Source organism: Callospermophilus lateralis, chromosome 4, assembly GCF_048772815.1.
Source record: "Callospermophilus lateralis isolate mCalLat2 chromosome 4, mCalLat2.hap1, whole genome shotgun sequence".
Taxonomy (NCBI): domain Eukaryota; kingdom Metazoa; phylum Chordata; class Mammalia; order Rodentia; family Sciuridae; genus Callospermophilus; species Callospermophilus lateralis.
The window spans coordinates 75,409,058-75,431,101 of NC_135308.1; the positions used below are offsets into that span (position 1 = coordinate 75,409,058).

At 37.2% G+C, this 22,044-nt stretch overlaps 1 protein-coding gene across 1 annotated transcript in view; it reads right to left on the reverse strand.

Moving 5' to 3' along the window:
• LOC143398335 (C-type lectin domain family 4 member A-like) overlaps nucleotides 1-21,668 on the reverse strand; it is a 75,901-nt gene extending 54,233 nt beyond the window's left edge. Inside the window, exons 1-4 of the mRNA XM_076855316.1 lie at nucleotides 21,587-21,668; nucleotides 17,159-17,275; nucleotides 14,928-15,038; nucleotides 12,177-12,328 (exon numbers count right to left, since the gene is read on the reverse strand). Coding sequence (XP_076711431.1) covers nucleotides 12,177-12,328; nucleotides 14,928-15,038; nucleotides 17,159-17,275; nucleotides 21,587-21,668 — 462 coding nt within the window. The remainder of the gene's footprint in view (nucleotides 1-12,176; nucleotides 12,329-14,927; nucleotides 15,039-17,158; nucleotides 17,276-21,586) is intronic.
• Between the last annotated feature and the right edge of the window lie 376 nt (nucleotides 21,669-22,044).

Below are 22,044 nucleotides of genomic sequence, written 5' to 3' on the forward strand. Positions count from 1 at the left end.
ATTTCCATTACTGTTCTACACTTCCTATATTCAGCCATAAAAGAAGGAAACTGTCTCATTTGCTGGTAAATGGGTAGGACTGGGGGACATCATGCTAAGTGAAATAAATCACATTTAGTCAAGAGTTCAATGTTTTTCTGATATAATGAAGATGGAGAGGAAAAAAGGAATTTTAAAATTAGAATGGAAGATCTCACAAAAATAGAAGAGATCTAGAACAAAGGCAGAGAATCAAGGAAAGGGAGGAAGGGAGAGAAAGGGGAAGAACCAGGAAATAAAATTGAGCAAATTATGTTATGCATGTATGAACATATCAAAAAAAATTCTGCTTTTATGTAAAGGTATAATTCACCAATGGAAACATTCCTTCTATCTCTTATTTCCTTCTATCTCTACTTTCTCCAGTGCTTTTATCATGAATGGGTCCTGAATTCTGTTGAAGGGTTTCTCTGCATCTATTTAGATCACTATGTGATTTTTGTCATGAAACATATTTATGTGGAGAATTACATTCATTAATTTGCATATGTTAGACCATCCTAACATCCCTGGGATGAAAACAATTTGTTCATGATGTACAATCTTCTTAACATGACTATGCTAACTTTCTAGCTCAAATGTTAACAAAAAAATATGTATTCAAAGCCATGGGAATAAAAACATATGTAAAGAATGTATAGTAGTTGTTTTATTTTCCCAAACTGTTCTGATAACAATGACCTGATAAGGTGCTTTGAAATGTAAAGCATAGCAAATTTAATTCATGATAAACTGATAAGACTCATAAAAAATGTATAAATATCCCTTAGAAATTCAGAAAACAAACAACAACTGAATGAGAAATAGCAAACCTTTTGCAACTTATCCTAGTTTTTATTCAACAACATCGAAGAATTTCTATTATTGTTCAGATCTAGTGAATGCCCAATGCTCATGTTAGCTGATGTAGCAATGTTCAAAGGTGGAAAGGTTTGGCTATGAGAACCATAACCCCATCAGCAGATTAATTCATTTGTTATACTAATCACTTGAATGGACTGCTGGGGGGGTAAGATAAGAGTGTGGCTAGAGGAAGCTGATCACTGGTGCATACCCTTGGGGATTATATCTTGTCTCAGGTTCCCCAAGCTGAGATCTTTCCTCCACCATACTCTTCTGCCATAATATTCTCACTCATCTCAGGCTCAGAGCATTGGAGTTCATGAATTTAGACCCTGACACCATGACCCCAAAATAAAATTTCCCTCCTCTTAGTTGTTCTTGTAAGATACTTTTGTCACATCAACAAATAGCTAACACAATAACATAATCAAATTCTCATTTGGCAGACCATTAAAAATGATTTTCACATTAGTTTACTATATGATCATAAATAGAAAACAAAAATTTTCAAAAACTTGGGTGACTTTCTAACAAACCTCATATCATTTCTATCTACTATTTTAAGAGACCAAAATTTATCAGTTTGTATCATCATTTGAAAATTAGGAATATCATTGATGTTGAAAACTACCTCATGCTAACAATAATATGATTTGATGATGGATACATCAGATTGCAGTTTTTAAAATCCCCATTCTCGTTGCTAAGATTTCAAATGGAATTTCATTTTATTAGTAATGTTTTATCGAAATTTATAGTAAACTCATGATGTGTTATGAGTACATAATATTGTATACTGATCATACTTGTAACAATAAGGCAATTCAAAAGAATTTTTACAACCTTAAAGCTGAACACCCCTCAGGAAAGGAAATTTTTAAACATGTACTTATGTAAGTATTTGGTGGATAAGAGAAGTGTGACATAAATATTAGTCCAAGGGGGAAAAGAGTGTAAAACATCTAACCATGAAACAAAACACTTTTTGTTCCAGAGGGAAAAGACTTCATCACCCACAGCACTAGTGGTAACCAGAATAACAGAATTTTCACTTATTGTTCTTTTAATGGATCATGGGGGCTAATACTTTGTTATGGTTTATAGACCCTGGGAGATGTATTTTAAAAAGAGGTATAATCATTTTAAAGGTCAGTATTTACAAAGTTCCAAAGTTGAAACCTTTGCTTCTATAACATGAAGAAATATTTTACATGTAAAATTGCATAAGAGGCTACATGGTACTTTAAAGTTACTTTCAGGGGTTGACAAGCAAAATATTCCTAAGGCCAGTGGTACCTACTGAAGGTTCTTTATACCCACACATTTTCTTTGTTCACAAGATTTGTCATTTGCTTAGAGAATAAAAATTCTGCTCCTCTTGGCAGGACCACAGTACTTGAGGTCAATATTGTCACAGGTATCAGTCAAGACTAATATTGGGCAAAGGTCAATAAAAACTTTTAATCCTCCCTCCTCAGGTAAAGAGAAGCCTGAAATGGTTTAAATTCAGAAGCAGACTTCAAGTCAAGGACTTTGAGATCCTGCCTCAATATTTTTCATGTTGTAGATTATAGATTATGTACATTTTTTTCTTTAGTAACACCAAAAACATCTCCACTTACTTAAGGAAGCAGTCTGAATACAAGGAAATCTATTATGGGTATATGGACATTGAACTCACAATATTGGGTTATAAAAAGAAATATACATTTGTTTTCATCCTTAGTTCTTGGCATAGAGTTTCTAACACCTTAAAATTTTCTCAGTCATAAGGGTATTAAAAGCATCCTTTTTATAATATTTGGGTTTTCCTCCCCCCAAATTCCCAAAATAGGTTTGGAAAAATAAAGATAAGAATACACAGTTTTTTTTGTTCATCACATGCTCCTTTCAGCCATGCCTGACCCTATGCCAATTATGTGACTCTTGACGGTCCTCAAGATAGTTCCAGAATGGGAGCTGCTTGCTAGAGGAACCAATCATGTGAAAACCAAGTGCCATCATCAATAGCCAATGATTTAATTAAACAGAACTTCATAAATGGACCTGCATAAAAAGTGGACTTGAACTCAGTAGGATCCTTTTAGTAATGGGATAGTCATAGCTGTAGCACATGATGAAACAGACTTTGAGAATAGGATAGAAACCCACAAAGTTTCTCCAATGGTTGCTTTGAGATAAAATAAATCATAGGGGGAGATGGAGGAAGTGTGTTTAAAATGTTGCATTTTTTTCAATTCCCCTTAGAGATGAAGAAATAAATTCAATGATTAGGTCATCAGACTGTGAAGGAAGAGAAAACATTCTCAGCTCTGTTTAGGACAAGCAAGCTAAAGAGCTCTTAACTTCCTTACCCTTATCCAATTTAAACTTCCCTAATGTTGTTCTCCAAGACATGGGTACAGGCAACAATTTTCCATGTAGGACCAAAAGCTGGATATTTCCCAAAAGCAACCCTGACAATTGGATTATATCAAACTAAAAAGCTTCCACACAGCAAAGGAAAAATCAACAGAGTGAGGAGATGACCTACACAAAGGGAGAAAATCCTTGCCACTATCAATCTTACACATGCTTGTTATCTGAGAAATAAAAGACAATAAAAGAACACTTAACAACAAAAACAAGTCATCCAAATAAAAATGGGTATATAATCTGAATACACACTTCTCAAAAGAAAAATGCAAATGACCAATAAATGTATTTTATTTTGCTCAATGTCATTAGCCATCAGGGAGATGCAAAACAAAACTGAAAGGAGATAAAAATCTCACCCCATTTACAATGACTATTATCAAAACAACAAAAATTAACAAATGCTGGTGAGACCATAGAGAAAGGGAAGTCTTATATGCTGATGGTAGAAATGTAAGTTGGTATGCCCACTATGAAAAACAATACAGAGGTTCCTCAAAAAACTAAACATAGAACTATCACATGATCAATCAACATAACTCCTGGGTATATATCCAAAGGAAATGAAGTCAGCATACAAAAGAGTCAGTTACACAGATTGCATGCACTATTTGTAACTAACACATGTAATCAATCTAGGTATCCATTAACCAACAGATGGAATGAAGAAAATATGGTATATATATACAATAGAGTATTATTCACTCATTAAAAAGAAAAAAATTCCTGTCATTTTCAACAAAAAAAAAAGAAAAAAAATGGAACTGGAGAAAATCATGGCAACCAAAAAAAAAGAAATAGAAAGAAAGTATTTCTTTTCTCTCCTATTAAAACAAAATATGTGAAAAGTTTACCTGAATGTAAAATTGTGATTACTAGCAACTGGAAAGTCTGCTGGGGTGGAGGGAGTGGAAGAGGAGGTATGGATATGATCAGTGCAGGGTGTATGAGTTAAGAAAATATCACAGTGAATCCTATTAATATGCCTAATTAATTTTGTTGATTAAAACTGATATTTTTGAAGTAAATTTAGAATTAAAGGATGAAATTACTGGGAATATTCAATAACTGACTTTAAAAAAATTAGGCTGTGAAACCTGGACAAACCAGAGCACATGGAGGCATAATGAAGATCCTTCAGACACAGTTGCTAAGTTTGAAGGTTCCAGGACCTGTGCCCTTTGAAAATGACAAGTCCTGCCAATGATCTGTCCTTCCAGAGACAGTTCCCTGAATGGAGGGTTGTGTGGGCAACAGCAGCCCAAAGTAGAACCAGAACCCAAAAGCTCAGTTCTGGCCCTGTTCTTGGAGAAAGAAGCTGGTCTCCAGGAAGAGGTAGGGGAATGCTGCTGCAAGGTACTGTCCTTGCAACAGAAACCATCTTGCAGGTGCCCAAGTTCCTGTAGCAGCTGCAGCAGTAAACCCTGGGCCTGGGTTCAGAAGGTGAGCAGGAGAAATAAATGCACATCCCCGAGGTCATGGCACAAGGCCAGCCAGAAACACTTCAGTGACGTTCAAGATCTGTAGATGCCACCTGCCCAGCTTTTGCATTCTGCACCTTCTCCATAAGCAGCAAGAACCCAGAGCTTAGGGATGGTGGGCTGTGACAGCACCCCTCTACACACATCACAATTCTTCCAGTTCCTTGAACAATGACTGTGTGACCCAAGTTAATGGATCCACCTCTTGGTGAGAATCCAGGCAGAACATAACACCAAGAACAGTGATGACATGGAGCCAAATTGTTTGCAAATGGGGAATTGCTCCCAAAGCCCTGCTGTCTGCCAGAGCAAGCTGCAGTTTATTTGGCAGGTAATGCATGACCTGGTAGAGAGAAGACATCATCACAAATGTGGGTGGGGACTTTCCTGCACAAGGAAGTCTGACAACATGCTTCCTTATACTTTCCATGTTATGAGAAATGAGCCTTCGGGTTTTTCCTGCATGGAGATTTTAGTATTACAATGAAATAAAGTCCCACTATCTGTCACTAACGCATGCTCCTTTGGGACAGATTGGGTAATGCTATTTCTGAAAAACAATTTTCATAGGACTTTTTAAAAAACAGCTTTACCTCATGAATCTGGGAGACTGAATAGGAGACTGTATACATCTAGTGTTCTCAGGTTTCTGCTGGGAAGTCCGCAGCATCTTCACTTGTCAGGCTGCCCCTCTACTAACATGTGCAGCACAGCTCTGATCTGGAAAGCAGACACTACTCTGTGCCCTCGATTACAATGCATGAATAAAAATAAGCTAGAAAAAAATTTTGAGGTCTGGGGTTGTGGCTCAGTAGTAGAGCTCTTGCCTACCATGTGTGATGCACAGGGTTCAATCCTCAGTTTCACATAACAATAAATAAAATAAAGGTATTGAGTCCATCTACAACTAAAAAAAAATTATTTTAAGTTTTTTTAAAAAGGATTTTGACAGTTTTTTACATAAAGAACTGATAAATATTTGAAAAGACAGATATGTTTAACTTGACACTATACTATGCATACATATATTGAAACCTTACATAATAGCCCATAATATGCACAATTTGGTGATGTATATATCAGTTTAACATAAGTCTAGATTAATTTTTTTAAATGAAAATTTCTACTTAATTCATCTTTTATGGAACTTATGATTGTGGCTTTAGAGAGCCAATAAATAATACCCCCCTCTTCCCTTTTCCCTAACCAAATAGATGTATGCATATGACAGACATCACACTTGGACTTCATTATTGACAAAAGCTAGAATGTAGGATTTGGCTTAAATTTCCAAACTTGATAAATTTTCTAACATATTACCCTACGTGAAATTTACCCAGACAGTGGTGGACAACTCTTTACCTATCCTGCAGAGACATTCATTTTCTCTTTCAATCAATACTTATTGAGTGACAACTTGGGGCCACATACTGTATTGTCTCTGAGGACTCAACAGTGAACAAATAAAAGTCACTATAATCAAGGAGTTTACATTGTTTAATTTATAGGGAGGAAAACATTTTAAAAATTAGACACCACAGCACACATATTAATGGACAACATTCACCAAGACTGTCAATTCTAAATGCTGGCAAGAAAATGTAACGATAGGAACACTTTGATTCATGGCTGGTTAAATACAAAATGATAGCCACTTTGCAAGACAGTTCTTAGTCTTAGCACTCAAGTCAACAAGAGTGTTCCTAGATGTTAACACAAATGAATTGAAAACACGTCCATACAAAAACCCACATGAGAGGCCAAATAAAAACTTCATTCCTAAGTGTCAAACATTAGAAGCAATCAACATGTACTTCAATGGATGAATAAACTGTGTTACAATATTTTCTGCAATAAAAAGAAATGTCAACATGCCATAAAATAAAATGGAGGAATCTTAAATGCACATTACTAATGGTAAGAAGACATTGGAAAAATCTGTGTACTCCCAAACTATGACAATCTGTAAAAGACAAAAGCATAAAAATCAGTAAATTCCAGGAGTTGTCAGGAAGAAAACGATAGTAACTAAAACACAGAGAAATTTTAGGGCACTAATACTATTCTCTATAATACTGTGGTGTGGATACATTCCATCCCTGCGCACATTTCTAAGAAATAAAAATGCAGAGTTACACAAAAGGCATGTAAAAGAAGAAGCTTTATTCACAATAGATAAGATATAGAAATAATTCAAAGCTTGCCCAACAACAAATCAGATAAACAGATCTTGTTACAGATCATGTTACAATGAAACACAATTCCATAAAAAATTGAATCTACCAATGAAAAAATACAAAAAAAAACTTAGGAAAATTTCACAAATATATTGAGATAAAGAAAGTAAAAAGAAAAAGCAAACTTTATTATCTGTTTAATATGGAATTTGAAAAGCAGGAATCAGAACACTGCATTCATACAGTTAGGACAGGGAACATTGGGCAATAATAGAAATCTTTATTGTAGATAATCATGGTGGTTACAGGTTTGCATGCACTTGACAAAATCATGGAACTATACTCGGAAAGTGTGTGCCTTTTACTTATGTAAACTATAGCTCAATAAAATCTAGTCACTAAAACTAATATATTTTCTTAAATCCATCAGGACTCAATCTGACAAATAATTACAAATTGATTAGTCTTCACAAGAAAACTTCACAGTAGGCTATGCTGTGAAAATAGTCAATTCAGTGACCCACAAAATGTCAGATCAGGCTAGATGGGCAGCGACCAAAGGAGGCAGATTTAAAAGAGCCACTGAATAAGGCTTTATTGAGATATCACTCCCAGACAGAACTCCATCAGACCCACAGAGTGGACAGGAGAAGGGTCTGAGGAGAAACCACGTGGAAGCTCAACAGGACTGGACTTTTATGGGGCTTACAGCAGGAAGGGAAGGACTTGGGACAGGAAAGGTGTTTTCAGGTCCCTTGCCCTGTTGGAGTTGGTCAGAGGAGTTAGCTAAACTCCAGGATTGGCCAGAGGGTCCTGCTGATTGACAGGCATTAGTCAGGAGACCTGGCTGATTGACAGGCATTTCCTATGGCACCTGATTGATGTTCTTTTCCTGCTTGGGCTGCTTTGTTCTAAGTGGCCATCAAGTTGCCACCACCGACCTAATACAAAAAACTTAAATAACCAAGTTCTTCTCATGGCTCGACTCTGCCAACCATGGTGTTTCTATCATTTGAAGGCTACTTCCCCTCATGGTTACAGAACTGTCAGTTGTGAACAGGACTTTTCATGTTCATTAGGAGAGGGAGATTCACTCCCTGATTCCTCTGAGAAGAGGAAGAAGCAATTTCTTAGCAGGATTAACAACCCATGCTATTCCTAAACCAACCACTAGTATGATTGAGTTGTTGACTTGGATTAATCCATATTCACTCACAGCATCCAATTCACATGAGCTTCAAGAAGGAAAGTGTGACTTTAAACAATATTGAAATATTGTTTTGGAGGGAGAAGGGATGAATAGACAGCAAACATGAGCCACAATCCTCAAAGCAGTTTCCTCATTTTAAAAATTCCATTTACAACATTTTTAACTGCTCCAAAGCATTTCATCCAAAATTTTATTACACAATATTTCATCAAAACTTTACACTGAACAATTGCTTTAATACAGCTGAACTGTGCCTCATTATTTCTTCTGTCCTTGAATCATTGAGCTCATCCCCAACAAGTGTGCACTACTGATGATTTCCATGTAGGAAAAGAAAGGACTTGTAATCTGTTTTAGTCACCTTTTCTGCTACTGTGACCAAAATACATGAAAAAAATATTTTAGAAGAGGAAAAGTTCATCTGGGGCTCATGCTTTCAAAGGTCTCAGTCCATAGATGGCCAGTTCCCATTGCTCTGGGCCTGAAGTCAAATAGACTATCAGAGGAAAAGGTGCAGAGGAGGAAAGTGGCTCAGGACATTCCCACAAGGAAGCCGAAAGAAAGGGTAAAACACAATTCTTTCACCACAACAAAATACCCACCTCAAAGGCACAACCTCTGTGACTCACCCCTTCAGCCACACACTTCATGCCTTCAGTTACCATTTATTCAGTCTCTATCAGGGGATTAATGCCCTGATTGGGTAAAGGCTCTCATAGCCCAAGTATTTCAACTCTAAACTTTCTTTCATTGTCATACTCATGAGCTTTTGGGAGACACCTCATATCTAAACTGTAACATAATCCATGTTTCATTATTAAAATCATCTGAATAAAATTTACATCCAAAGGGCTCTGGAGGGTTGTCAGTTGTCAGCAGATCTCCACCTTCAGAGAAATCAGTCAGTTTCAACATTACCATTTCTACAAAATGATAGTCTAGTGAAAGTATCCTCCCCAGTGCTGAACATTCTACCAAAAACCTTAGTGGCTTAAAACCATAACTACTGTAATACTTCCTACAATACTTTGCAGTGATTAGTGATCAATAGGATGGTTTCTGATTCTATATCACTCTTTAAACACAAAACTCACATAAAACCTGTTCACACACATTAATGTAATGATACTCTAAAGAAAAATAAATAAAAGACACCAAAACACACTCAGGCCACACAAGGTAGAGTGAAGAGAAGAGTTCCAGCACTGGCTAGACACAGGATTAAATATTTCACTCCTGTTCAATTACTCTCTTTACTGAGGCAGTCAAAGGCATTTTGAGTAAAATGTATCTTTTGAAATTTCTGTACCAACATTAGGGTAAAGAAATAATATGGAGTAAACTCATTGTACATTAAGTAAAATCGCCCACAATTATTGTATTAGGCACTCTGTAGGAAGTAAACTGATAAATTTCATATGCAACATGAACATTTCCTCAAAAGTGGAATAGTTGACCACAAACCTAAAAGTCTATTGAATGTCTTTCATAAAGAAGAACTTATGAGCTAGCTCTACAATAATGAATGCTAATCCAAACACATGTCCATGAAAAGTGTTGATTCATAAGTAGATCTTCATCATTTCACAAACTGATCGTTGAGAATATTTACAAAGTATATCATTCCAGCCCCACTGCAATGATGGAGGACGATGATTTTCTATAACACAATGCTCTCCACTATGACTTGGCTCACCTGGATGCCAGAATCTGAAATAGAGAAAAAGGATGAAGTGATTCTTCCAAGACTGCTTTTAAAGGGGTTAGAGTCAGTTATGGGGCCAGAGACTGGGGTGGAACTTTGTGGAAGTCAAGGTCAAATATGCCCAGACCAATCCTTCTTAATTCTCATGCAGTTTCTCCTCCACCAGCACCTCTGGCATTTATCTTGAAAATTGGGCCCTCATCACTCATATTTTCTCATACCTTATTGCACTAAGCAATTGACCAAAAGTTACCCACGGGCTCTTCTCTAAACATAGGTCCTGTTGCCAGGAGACTGTCAATCCATGGGGCTTTCTTATATGATGAAGAGAAGTCACCATGGTCCCATGATTCAAAATAGGGTTTTTTTTCCCTTTTAATGGCATGATTTTGAAGTCTGAAGAAATAGTTAAATCTCTAGATCTTCTACTTATTTCCATTTTCTAGGTCAAATAATTTAATTTCTTAAATTCTCAGTTTGCCCATCTAAAAGCTGGACCAGAGTAACAGCATTAAGTATTCCACAAAGAAGATATAAGGATCAAAGGTAGAAGTATACTAATCTATTTAAATGCCTTTAAAGATTACATAAATATGAGTAACAGTATCCAAATTTAGGATTTTTGCTTTATGAGAAATATTAAATGATAATAATCCATAATGATCTTTAAAAGCATGAATTTTTATTACAGAGAATAAATAGAGTTTTTAAAAGCAAAGTAAAATCCACCCAGTTCTAAAGACTGTTCTTGGGTGACCTTACCTGAACTATCTATATTCTCCAAACTCAATTTCCTCGGTTCTATAATAGGAAAAATAATGTGTGCCTCCTAGGGTTCTGTGATAATTTAATAAGGTAATAAAACTGATTAACTATGTGTGCAACAGGACAAGAGTGAGCTGTTTTAGTTTCAGAACTGATGCTGGAACACTCTAAACTTCCTGCATGATCCAGAACCCAGGATTCCTTTATCTAATTCTGTACTCACGTGGCACTTTGGTTGTATGGGGTCTGATCAACCCATTGCCATTGTCCTTGACCCTTTGGATCTGATAACCCCTGAGTGAGAAAATCCTAAAGGAAAAGAAAAAGAAAAGAAGTCATATGCTTTAGATACTCAACTTGAACCAAGTTGGTGGGTTTTTTTATTTGCGAAATTATGCTATGTACTGGTATTAATATAACAGAATAAAGTCCATTCTCATGTATAAATATAATTCACCAATAAAAATATTTTTAAAAAATTTTGATGCTTTATTTCTTCTTTATTATTTAATTGTAAAATCTATCAGATAACATGATAATTTGACACACACACAGTGCATAATGATCAAATTGGCATAGTTAACATTTCCATCTTATTTATATTTTTTAAAGATTTTACTCACAACTAATAATTATACATATTTAAAGGTACATTGTGATTTTACAATTGAACTCTTTGTGATTATACAGAAATGAAAACAAAAGGAGATGGTTCAGGAATAACCAGATGGGGACCTCAGAACTGCACGTCTTTGAGCACACAAAGATCAAAGACATCATTTGTGGGCCTTAATTTTATTAAATATGAAAGCAATTCCTATCTACAATCATAATGAATTTCCATCTCAAATTCAAATTCCTTCTTTTCTTCACTGAAAGAACATTCTTCAAAGTTTTACATAAGAAAATTGTTACAAATATAATCATTTTCCTTTCATAACATCATGAAATTTTTTTGTAACAGAAATTGAACCCAGGAGTGCATAACCACTGAGCAACATCCCTCACCCTTTTTTATATTTAAATTAGGGACAGAGTCTTGCTAAATTGCTTAGTTCCTTGCTACATTGAGAAGGATTGCTTTGAACTTCAGATCCTCCTGTCTCAGCCTCCCAAGCCCCTAGGATTACAAGCATGCACCACAACACCAGCATTTCACAAATTCTTAAAATTTCATTCCTGATTGCTGATTCTGAAACCCCTTATGATTTAGCTTTGCCCATTCAAGTTAATTCTCCTTTCTGTTTAGCAGTTGATAATTGAGAAAACAGTTGTATATTGAAATAACCAACTGCTGTTGTAGGCAGAAACATTTTCATTCTTTCACTAAACCCCCAGGTCTTACATGTTGAATGCCACAATATCCCTGGGGGTAGGTTAGTTACACTGAAGAAGGTACAAGGTGTGGAATGGGAAGGCTGAGGGAGCCTCTCCTATCTGTCTTAGGGAAAGTCTTCTGCCACAGCATCAATATCCCTTCTTAGCAAAGACAAGTACAAAAGTCAGACAGGCTCATAACTCCACTGTCTCTTAGAAAGTACCTGCTCTTCCTTGCTGTTGATCACCACCAGGTGAGCCTCCATTCTAGAGCAGTTCTCCTGACTCTCCTTCCAAGGTTTTGCATCAGTAGAAAAAAAGTAGCAACTGGAACTAAATGACTTCCATTTCTCTGGGCAACAGCTCCAGACTTTTCCTTTATTGACAAGAAGGGCAAATAGGTACATTATATGAAAATGTATTTTTAAAGTGTGTGTTATTAAATTTACAGACCAAGGGAAACAGCATGAAAAGAGCAGCTCCCATATTCACCCAGATATAAAAAGGAGACCCCTTTCCTCAGTTGCCGAGGAGCCAAGTTGCCTCAATCAGACAATAATGTGTCAGGGCTCCCTTTCACCTGGTGGACTGGTATCAGGAAAAAGAACAGCTAAAATATAATATTTACATAAAACCTAGACTTTATAACATCAAAATAAAAATATCCAAATTTCATTGCAAAATAATTAATCATACCATGGACCAGTAAGTTCTCGATTTTAATAAAAAAAAAATGACAATAGCCTCCAAAAAAAACCCCAGATAACAAAAATGTTAGAATTATCTAACAAAGATTTTAAAGCAACCATGATAAAAATGCTTCAACAAAAAGATTCAAACAATCTTGGAACAAAGGAAAAGCCCTAAGTAACTTAGAAAATCCCTGTGTCAAAATAAAAAATAAAAAGGGCTGGAATGTGGCTCAGGGGTTTGGAAGCCCAAGGTTCAATCTCCAGTACCCAAATAAACCACCATCCCAAAAAAGAAACAAAGGAATGCTGACTCATAATGGCAAGGGGGATGGGGTGAGCCTGGAAGTAATGGAGGAACTTTAGGGCAATGGGAGGGAGGAGAAGGGAGGGAGCAAGGGGGTAGGAAGGATGGTGGAATGAGTTTTATAACATTACCCTAAGTACATGTATAAGACACAAATGATGGGAAAATAATTTATGTGCAACCAGTGACTTGAAAAATTGTGCTCTATATGTGTAATATGAAATGAATTGCATTCTGCCATCATATATAACAAATTAGGATGAATAAATAATTTAATAAAAAAAGAAACAAAAAAAGTAGACTCAAAAAAAAACAGAAGATGTAAAAAATGGAAATTTTACCACTGAAAAATATAATAACCTTTTAAAAGCTTGGCAGACTTCTTTTGGCCTCCATCTGACACTCCTTCCTGAGTCTTTAGCTGAAAAGTTGCTCAGATCAAATTTTGGACTTATCAAGCCCCCACATTTCCATGAGTCAAGTTCTTAAAATAAATATCCATGTTCATATTGCTTCTGTTCCTCTGGAGAGCACTAAATAATACACCACCCTAAAAATGGGAGCATGACTCCTCCATCATAAAACATTAGCTGCACATAGCAACCTCCTTATGAACTGTACAGTGTGGGAATATGAGAGGGAAAAGTAGCTTCACAATGAGAAACCTGACAGAATCAAAGTGTGAAATATGATATATCAAGAACTATGTAATGTTTTGAACAACCAACAATAAAAATTAATTAAAAAAAATAAGAAACTACCCCTGGAAGGGGCCAAAAAAAATAAATAAAGTAGGAAAATGCAGAAAAAAAAAGAAACCTGACAAACACCACCTCAGGTGATCAAGTTCAGCATCAATAGTCAACATTCACTTTGATAATATATACCCTGGAACTAATGTGATGAATAGCATTTTATATCTGTGACCTTCCTCCCAAAAACAAATAATCTCCCTATAATCACTAGAAAAACTTCAGATACACAGACAACCAATAATATACAGAATGGTATTCCCCTAAGTTGTCAGAGTAATGAAACAAGAAAGATCTGAAAAAATATCAGAGCAAAGAGGAAACTAAAGAGATATGACAAATAAATGGAATGTGAGGGATGGCAGGGATTCTAGTATACAAAAGAATAAGAGTTAAAAATTGAGAAAATCAAGAATGTTGGGCTAAGAAAGTGGCTTAGTGATAGAGACGTGCCTAGTTATGTGTAAAAACCTGATTTCAATTTCTACTACCAAAGGGAAAAAAATCATGAATATTGGTTCATTTGTTGTAACAAATGTCCTTACTTAGGAATAGGATAATAATAATGGACACTGTGTGTACAAGGTAGGCTTAAAATATAATCTTTTAATATTATCTGCCCAACTTTTCTGTCAACTTAAAAATGCTTTTAATTGTGCTATAAATGGGTAATAATGAGTGTAATGCATTTCACTATTGTCATGTATGTAAAAAATAAATAAATAAATTTTAAAAAATGTTTTTTAAACCCTCTATTTAAAGGTAAAAAAAATCACATTCAACATAATATATTCATCTTCATTTTATCAAATTGTTTGACTGATGTGAGAAACCTCAGAAAGAAGAACAGTCTGAAGAAATACAATAATAATATATCCTTTTTCCAAATTGAGTTTCACATGGACAACATTCAATATCCATATAAGAATGTTAGATTCTGGTCTGGGGCTGTAGCTCAGTGGTATGGCACCTGACTCACACACGTGAGGCACTGGGTTCGATCCTCAACACCACAAAGAAATAAATAAATAAAGATATTGTGTCCATCTATAAATAAAAAAAAAGATTTTAAAAAAGAATGATAGATTCTATGAAATTGTACACTTGTAGATTAGAATGACACTGAGACTCCACTTCTTATTGTGTTCTACTGGAAATCATAAATACTGATTTGGGAATCTTACATACTATAGTCAGCAACTGAATTCTAGGCACATAAAGTTTTACCTTTCATCGTTGAATTGATTCTTACACACTCCAGATTTGTGAGAATCATTTCTTTGATAAATCTTTTATAATGTTTGTCTTCAAGCAGCTGAGAATTTTTTTGAAAGAAAGCTAAAAAATGGAATATAAAACAATCATTTTTCGAGTAGCATTAAGTCATTGCTCTTTACATTGCTGTCTTGCATTCTATGGACAAAATCTACATATGTCCGACTACCAAACTGGACAGAGCCTGACAGAAAAAGTTTCCCCATGACTCCTCAGTCAATGGAATCCTAATCCTACTGCTTTGGAAATATTAGATATCTCCAGGAATAACTAAAAGATGAGGAGTTGAAAGAAGACATGAAAGTTCCATCATAATGGGATCTGAAGGATGTTAATCCAAGATGCAAACCAAGGCTAAATTTTGTGGGACGGGAGTGGAAGATATTTAAGGAAGTCCACAACCTGGGACTTTGGGAAAAGAACAATTTGCTAATTTTAACCAATTCTGGTTGATCTTAAAGAATAGAAAAATTTTTTTTCAAAAACCCAAAGATTGATCAAGAGGACATCGTTCTTCATCTCTTTTGTGTGCCTCTCCCAATTTAGAACTCACTCCCACATCTAGAATATGAATTTTCTGGGATGCAGTGGTATCTCATTATCACAGCTCTTGCCTAGAATATGCAAGGCCCTGGGTTAATAAACACTACTGCTAGAAATTAAATTTCCTCTTTCCCTTTAACCTCCTATTTGTTTCTTGACCCACTTCATTCGGGCTTTGGCATCCATCATTTCATTAAACCTTGCATAAAATGGATCATCAGTAATTTGCTAGGACCATTTATTAGCCATTTTCTAATGGCTTCTTGCAATCATTAACCCAGGTCTTCCTCCTTAGTTCTTGGTACAGTGCTCTCTCCTGTTCCTGCCTCACCTTCCATACTGCTGCTTCTTATCCTCTTCCATTAGCTCTCTTCCTCCAATCACCATGTTAAAAAACGTAGTATTTCCAAGAGTTCTATCCTAATCCCTATTTTAAAGTCCTCTTCTGGAGTGATACCATATATCCCCATGCTGGAACTTGCAATGACTCCACATCACTGACACACTGCAAAACTGGCCTCTGTTCCACCTTTCTTGTATTTACACCCCTTTGCAATCAAGAAGTATGGTCTCTTTCTTCACCAATAGCATATGAGCTGCCTTTAAGACTCCATTTGGCCAATAGAATGTGCAAAAGCTACCAGGATAGTTCCAAATCCAAACTTTAACATGCCTTTTTTATTTTCACCCTCTATCATGGAAGTCTGAAAGTGGCTCATTCAAAATATCAGTGTCTGTGAAGTTAAATAAGACTAGCCATATAAATGCTATTCACTATATTTTTCCATTCAGGCATGCCTATAATTCCCCCAACTTCTTCCATGTTATAATGACATACATATAATATATCTATGTCATTTGGTAGTAACAGAGGTAGATGTCTCCTCCTTCAGGAAACCTACTCAGCCTCCTGTGTTCACTTCTTACCTGCACAATACTTCCCATCTCATGTTGTAAGTCCTGGTTATTTTGACTATTCTATTAATATCTTGAGACCAGTGGCTGTGGCTATTTCCGTATTCTCTAACATGGTGCCTAGCAAACAATATGTATAGCCATTACAACTTATCAAATGTCCAAATTAATAAATCAAATATCTACCTAAATATAATGCTAAGTTTTATGACTTTTGAAAACTTAATAAACTCTGAAATTCCAACATATGCATAAATCCACATATTCCTGAGATCTCACAATGGGACAGACAGAAATTATTAGAAGGAAATACCTAAGGAACTCTTCCTAAAACATTTCTTCCATACCCTTGATGTTCACCTGCTCATCCAAAAATATAAGTGTCTATGAAGTCAAATAAGACTAGCCTATAAATGCTATTAAGGAAATATAGATGTGTCCTCACAAAGAATCTAATATAAAACCGATGACCCATAGATTTTATTCTGTAACACCAACCCATACACACATATCTACTCTTCAAATTCTCTTAGTGAACATAAACTCTATGATTTTTTCAAAAGCAAAAATTCTTAATAAATTCTCAGAAACTCTAACCCACGTCCCCTCACCAATAGAAAATTTATTTTTCAAATGCCTGGATCATTGTGAAATGTCAGTTTCTAATGAATAGCTTCTATTCCTGAAAGGCAGGCATTGCTACCTGACTCAGTTGGCATACTTACTGATAAAAGAGACAGACAGTAAGATTTGCTTCAGCAGGAAAAGTATCAGCAACAAGGCAAGAAGCAGCTTGGAAAAACCAAAATTGCTCTGGCAAGGAATGGTGTTTTTCCTGGGATCTGAAGGATAAAACAAATTAGATTCATCAGTAATGAATTCTATTTTTATTTCCAGTTCCTCCTCTATGAGTTGGCTTTTTCCCACTGTGACCAACATATCTGAAAAGAACAACTTAGAGTAGAAAAAGTTTACTTTGGGTTCATGGCTTCAGAAGTTATTTTAGGTTCATGATTTCAGTCCATGGTCAGTCTTCTCTATTGCTCTGGGCCTGAGAAGAGCAGAACATTATGGAAGAAGGGTGTAGTGGAGGAATGCTGTTCAGCTCAAGACAGCCAGGTAGCAGAAAGAGCAAGCAAGCAGCCAGAGAAAAAAATATAATCCACTGAGGAATGATGTTGATCAAATTATATTGTCATATCATGTACATGTATGAATATGTAACAGTGAATCCCACTAGTGTATATAATTATAATGCACCCATTAAAATATGTACATAAAAAGTGTTTAATTAAAGGGCATGCCCCAGTGAGCAAATTACTTCAGCCACACCCACACCTGATTACCAAACAGTAATTCATTCTAATTATTAATCCATCAATATGTTAATTAATCCACTGATTAGTTTATGGTTCTCATAACTATTTTATCTACAACTGTTCCTGAATTGCCACATAAGCTTTACAGGGCACATCTCATATTCACAACATAACATTCTGCCCCTGGTCCCAAACCTTCATGTCTATCTCACAATGGAAAAACCATTTAGTCCATCTCCAAGTGTCCCCATATTTTTCAAAGTTCCAGCATTTCCCATTAAACCAAGTCCAAAGTCACCTCTGAGACTCAAGAAAAACTGTGTTGTGAGCCTCTGTAAAAATCAAAAGTAAGTTATGTTAAGTTGGTTTGGGGTGGCTAAGGGAACAGAGCACCAGACAACCCAAGTGCAAGAAAGAACAAACAATCAGGTGGTGAAGGTAAGCAATGATGGTGCCTCATAACCACCTGTCAATCAGTGGGGTCTCCTGACCAATCCTGGAAGGACATGGATCTCAGCAAGATCCCCTGACCAACCCCAGGATAACAGGGACACTGAAAATCTCCCTTTCCTGTTCCAAGCCCTCCCTTCTTGCCCTAAGCCCAATAAAATTCCAATCCAGCTGAGCCTGGGTGCTATTCTCCTGGACCCGCTCTGTTGGACTGGAAGGTCCCTCCCAGGATAAAATCTCAATAAAGACTTGTTCAACTGCTTTTAATCTGCCTCCTTTTGGTCACTGTTGCCTGACCTCACATCTGGTGCCAAGACTTGGGAGGGCTTTTCAGGCCTCCCCATAGGGAGGGCCCTCTTCAACCCATAGGGGTTGAGGTCCACCCTCTCCTTCAAATGAACCAGGAAATTTCTAAGCTGCTCTATTTTTCCTCTCCTTTCATCCAGGCCGACAGAAATGGGGTAAATTCCCTCATTTCTTCTGACCTGCCAGCCCCTCTTGGTCCTGGGGGGGTGTCTATCTGTAAGTCATGCACTTGCCATAGATCCCTACCTGTTCTGCTGAAGGCCCTGGGAACTGTGGAGATGTCCCCAGTCCTTGTGTGAGCCATTCTGATCCATTTGGACCCAGTAGGTTGCAGGAACACCTCAACCCCCACCCAGCCCTTATCTGTCCCTCAGTGAGGACAATAAAAATTTGGGAGGCCCTTTTATGCTCCCACCCACCCCCAAGGGTGCCAGAGGTCACAGGAAACACCGAGTCCTCCTTAAACCCCAAAACTCCTTTGGGTGGTCTATATTCCAATTTTGCCAAATTGGGACTCACTCAAGACCTGTGCTGTAAGCACCTGGTCCTTCACTCCACTTTGGCCTGGCCCCAATATGACTTAGAAAATGCGTCAAAATGGCCGCCAGAAGGAACTTTTGATTTTCAAATCCTCACTGATTTGGTCAATTTCTGTCAACAGACAGGGAAGTCCCTTAGTTCAGGCTTTTTGAGATTTGCTCCCATCCTACACTCTGCTCTACCAGTTCTACTGCTCAAGTATTCCTTGCTAGGGAAAATCCCAAACCCCTTTCCCATTGTTCTTCTATATCTCCTTCCTCATTCTCAGATCCACCGGAACTACTCTCAGTCCCATCTTCCCATCTTCCCCCTCCCTACCCAGGTCAATCCTCTCCCTCCTCCCCTCTCACAGTGGCACCCTCCCCTCCTCCAGCTACCACAGCTCCTCCTCCCCTGCTCCAGAACCCTCCCCCTCCATTCCTCTCCCCTCCTCTCTCTCCTTCTCTCCTACAGTCATGATTCCTCTGCCCCCTCTTCTACTGATACAACCCTGCCCCCTGCCCCCTCAATGGATCTCTCCACCCAGTCACTCCTCTATTCTCCTGTCAGTGCCCACACATGGTCCCAGCAGGCCCTCTTACCAGCTAACCCAAAACTCCTTTGTCCTCTCAGGGAAGTGGCTGGCACCAAAGGATTGTCCAAGTACATGTCCCATTCTCACTTCAGAATCTTTTTTTTAATTTATTTTTATTTCTTACATACATGACAATAGTGGAATGCATTATAATCATAATTATCTATTCACAGCACAATTTTTTGTAACCCTGTATATAAAGTATGTTCACTCCAAATTATGCCACTATACATGAGCTCTCTTTTGTTGCATTACAATTCTTAATACACTTTTATACCACAATTTATCATATCTCTGTATATAAGGTATGTTGACACCAAATTCACTTTTTTTTTTAAAGAGGGAGAGAGAGAATTTTAATATTTATTTTTTAGTATTTGGCGGACACAACATCTTTGTCTGTATGTGGTGCTGAGGATCGAACCCGGGCCACACGCACACCAGGCGGGCGCGCTACCACTTGAGCCACATCCCCAGCCCCAAATTCACATCTTCATACATGTATTTTGTATAATGATGAGGGTCTCCTTCCACCATCCATGCTATTCCCCTTCTTCCTCCCTTTCTCTCCCACCCCTATTCTCTATCTAGAGGTAATCTTCCTCCCATGCTCTACCTCCCTACCCCATTTTGAGTCACCCCCCCTTATATCAGAGAAAACATTTGGCATTTGTTTGTTGGGGATTGGCTAACTCCACTGAGCATAATCTGCTCTAATGCCATCCATTTCCCTGCAAATGCCATTATCTTATTCTTTTTTAGTGCTGAATAATATTCCATTGTGTATAAATGCCACATTTTTTTATCCATTTATCCACTGAAGGACATCTAGTTGGCTCCACAGTTTAGCTATTGTGAATTTTGCTAATATAAACATTGATGTGACTGTGTCCCTGTAGTATGCTGTTTTTAAGTCCTTTGGGTATAGACCGAGAAGTGAAATAGCTGGGCCAAATGGTGGTTCCATTCCCAGAATTCCAAGGAATCTCCATACTGCTTTCCAAATTGGCTGCACCAGTTTGCAGTCCCACCAGCAGTGTTTGAGTATACCTTTTTCCCCCACATCCTCACCGGCACTTGTTGTTTGTCTTCATAATAGCTGCCATTCTTACTGGAGTGAGATGGTATCTTAGAGTAGTTTTAATTTGCATTTCTCTGACTGCTAGAGATGGTGAGCATTTTTTTGTATATTTGTTGATTGATTGTATATCCTCTTCTGAGAAGTGTCTGTTCAGGCCCTTGGCCCATTTATTGATTAAATTATTTGTGGTGGGTTTTTTGTTGTTTTTTGTTTTTTTGGTGCTTATCTTGTTGAGCTCTTTATATACTATAGAGATTGGAGCTCTATCTGATGTGTGAGGGGTAAAAATTTGTTCCCATGATATAGGCTCCCTATTCACCTCATATATTATTTCTTTAGCTGAGAAAACATTTTGTAGTTTGAATCCATCCCATTTATTGATTCTTGGTTTTAATTTTTGTGATATAGGCATCTTATTAAGGAAGTTGGGGCCCAGCCCCATGTGATGAATATTAGGGCCTACTTTTTTTCTATTAGATCCAGAGTCTCTGGTTTAATTCCTAGATCCTTGATCCAATTTGAGTTAACTTTTGTGCATGGTGAGAGATAGGGATTCAACTTCATTTTGTTGCATATGGATTTCCAGTTTTCCCAACCCCATTTGTTGACAATGCTATCCTTTCTCCAGTGCATGCTTTTGGCACCTTTGTCTAATATAAGGTAGTTGTAATTTTACGGGTTAGTCTCTGTGTCCTCTATTCTGTACCATTGGTCTACCAACCTGTTTTGGTGCCAGTACCATGCTGTTTTTGTTACTATTGCTCTTTAGTATAGTTTACCACTTCAGAATCTTTACCAGATTGAAAAGTGCTTGGATCCTTCTCTGCTGACTCTTCTACTTATATCAAGGAATTTTGATACCACTCTCAGGTTACAATCTTACCTGGCATGACGTCTATGTCTTTCTCTCCTCCACCCTTATGCAGGATGAGTGAGCCCACAACTAGCAGTCTGCATGAGATCATGCTGATCAAATTCATCTAACACATAACTCTCCCCTCAGGTGAAACAGCCATTTCTCAAAGCAAACCCAACTGGGACTACATAGATATCCTACAAGATCACCATCACTGCACTCACATGGTCCAATATCTTACAGCAGGCATGCAGGTGGTTTCCAATAAGGTGGTTAATTTTGATAAGCTAAGAGAAATCATGCAGGATCTAGATGAGAATCCAGCCTTATTTCTCAACCCCCTTACAGAGGCCCTCACCAAATATACTAAGCTGGATCCTGAGTCTCCCTCTGGGGCTACAGTGTTAGCAACCCATTTCATCACCCAATCAGCCTCTGATATTAGAAAAAGCTAAAATGAGCTAAGGAGGGCCCTCAGACCCTTA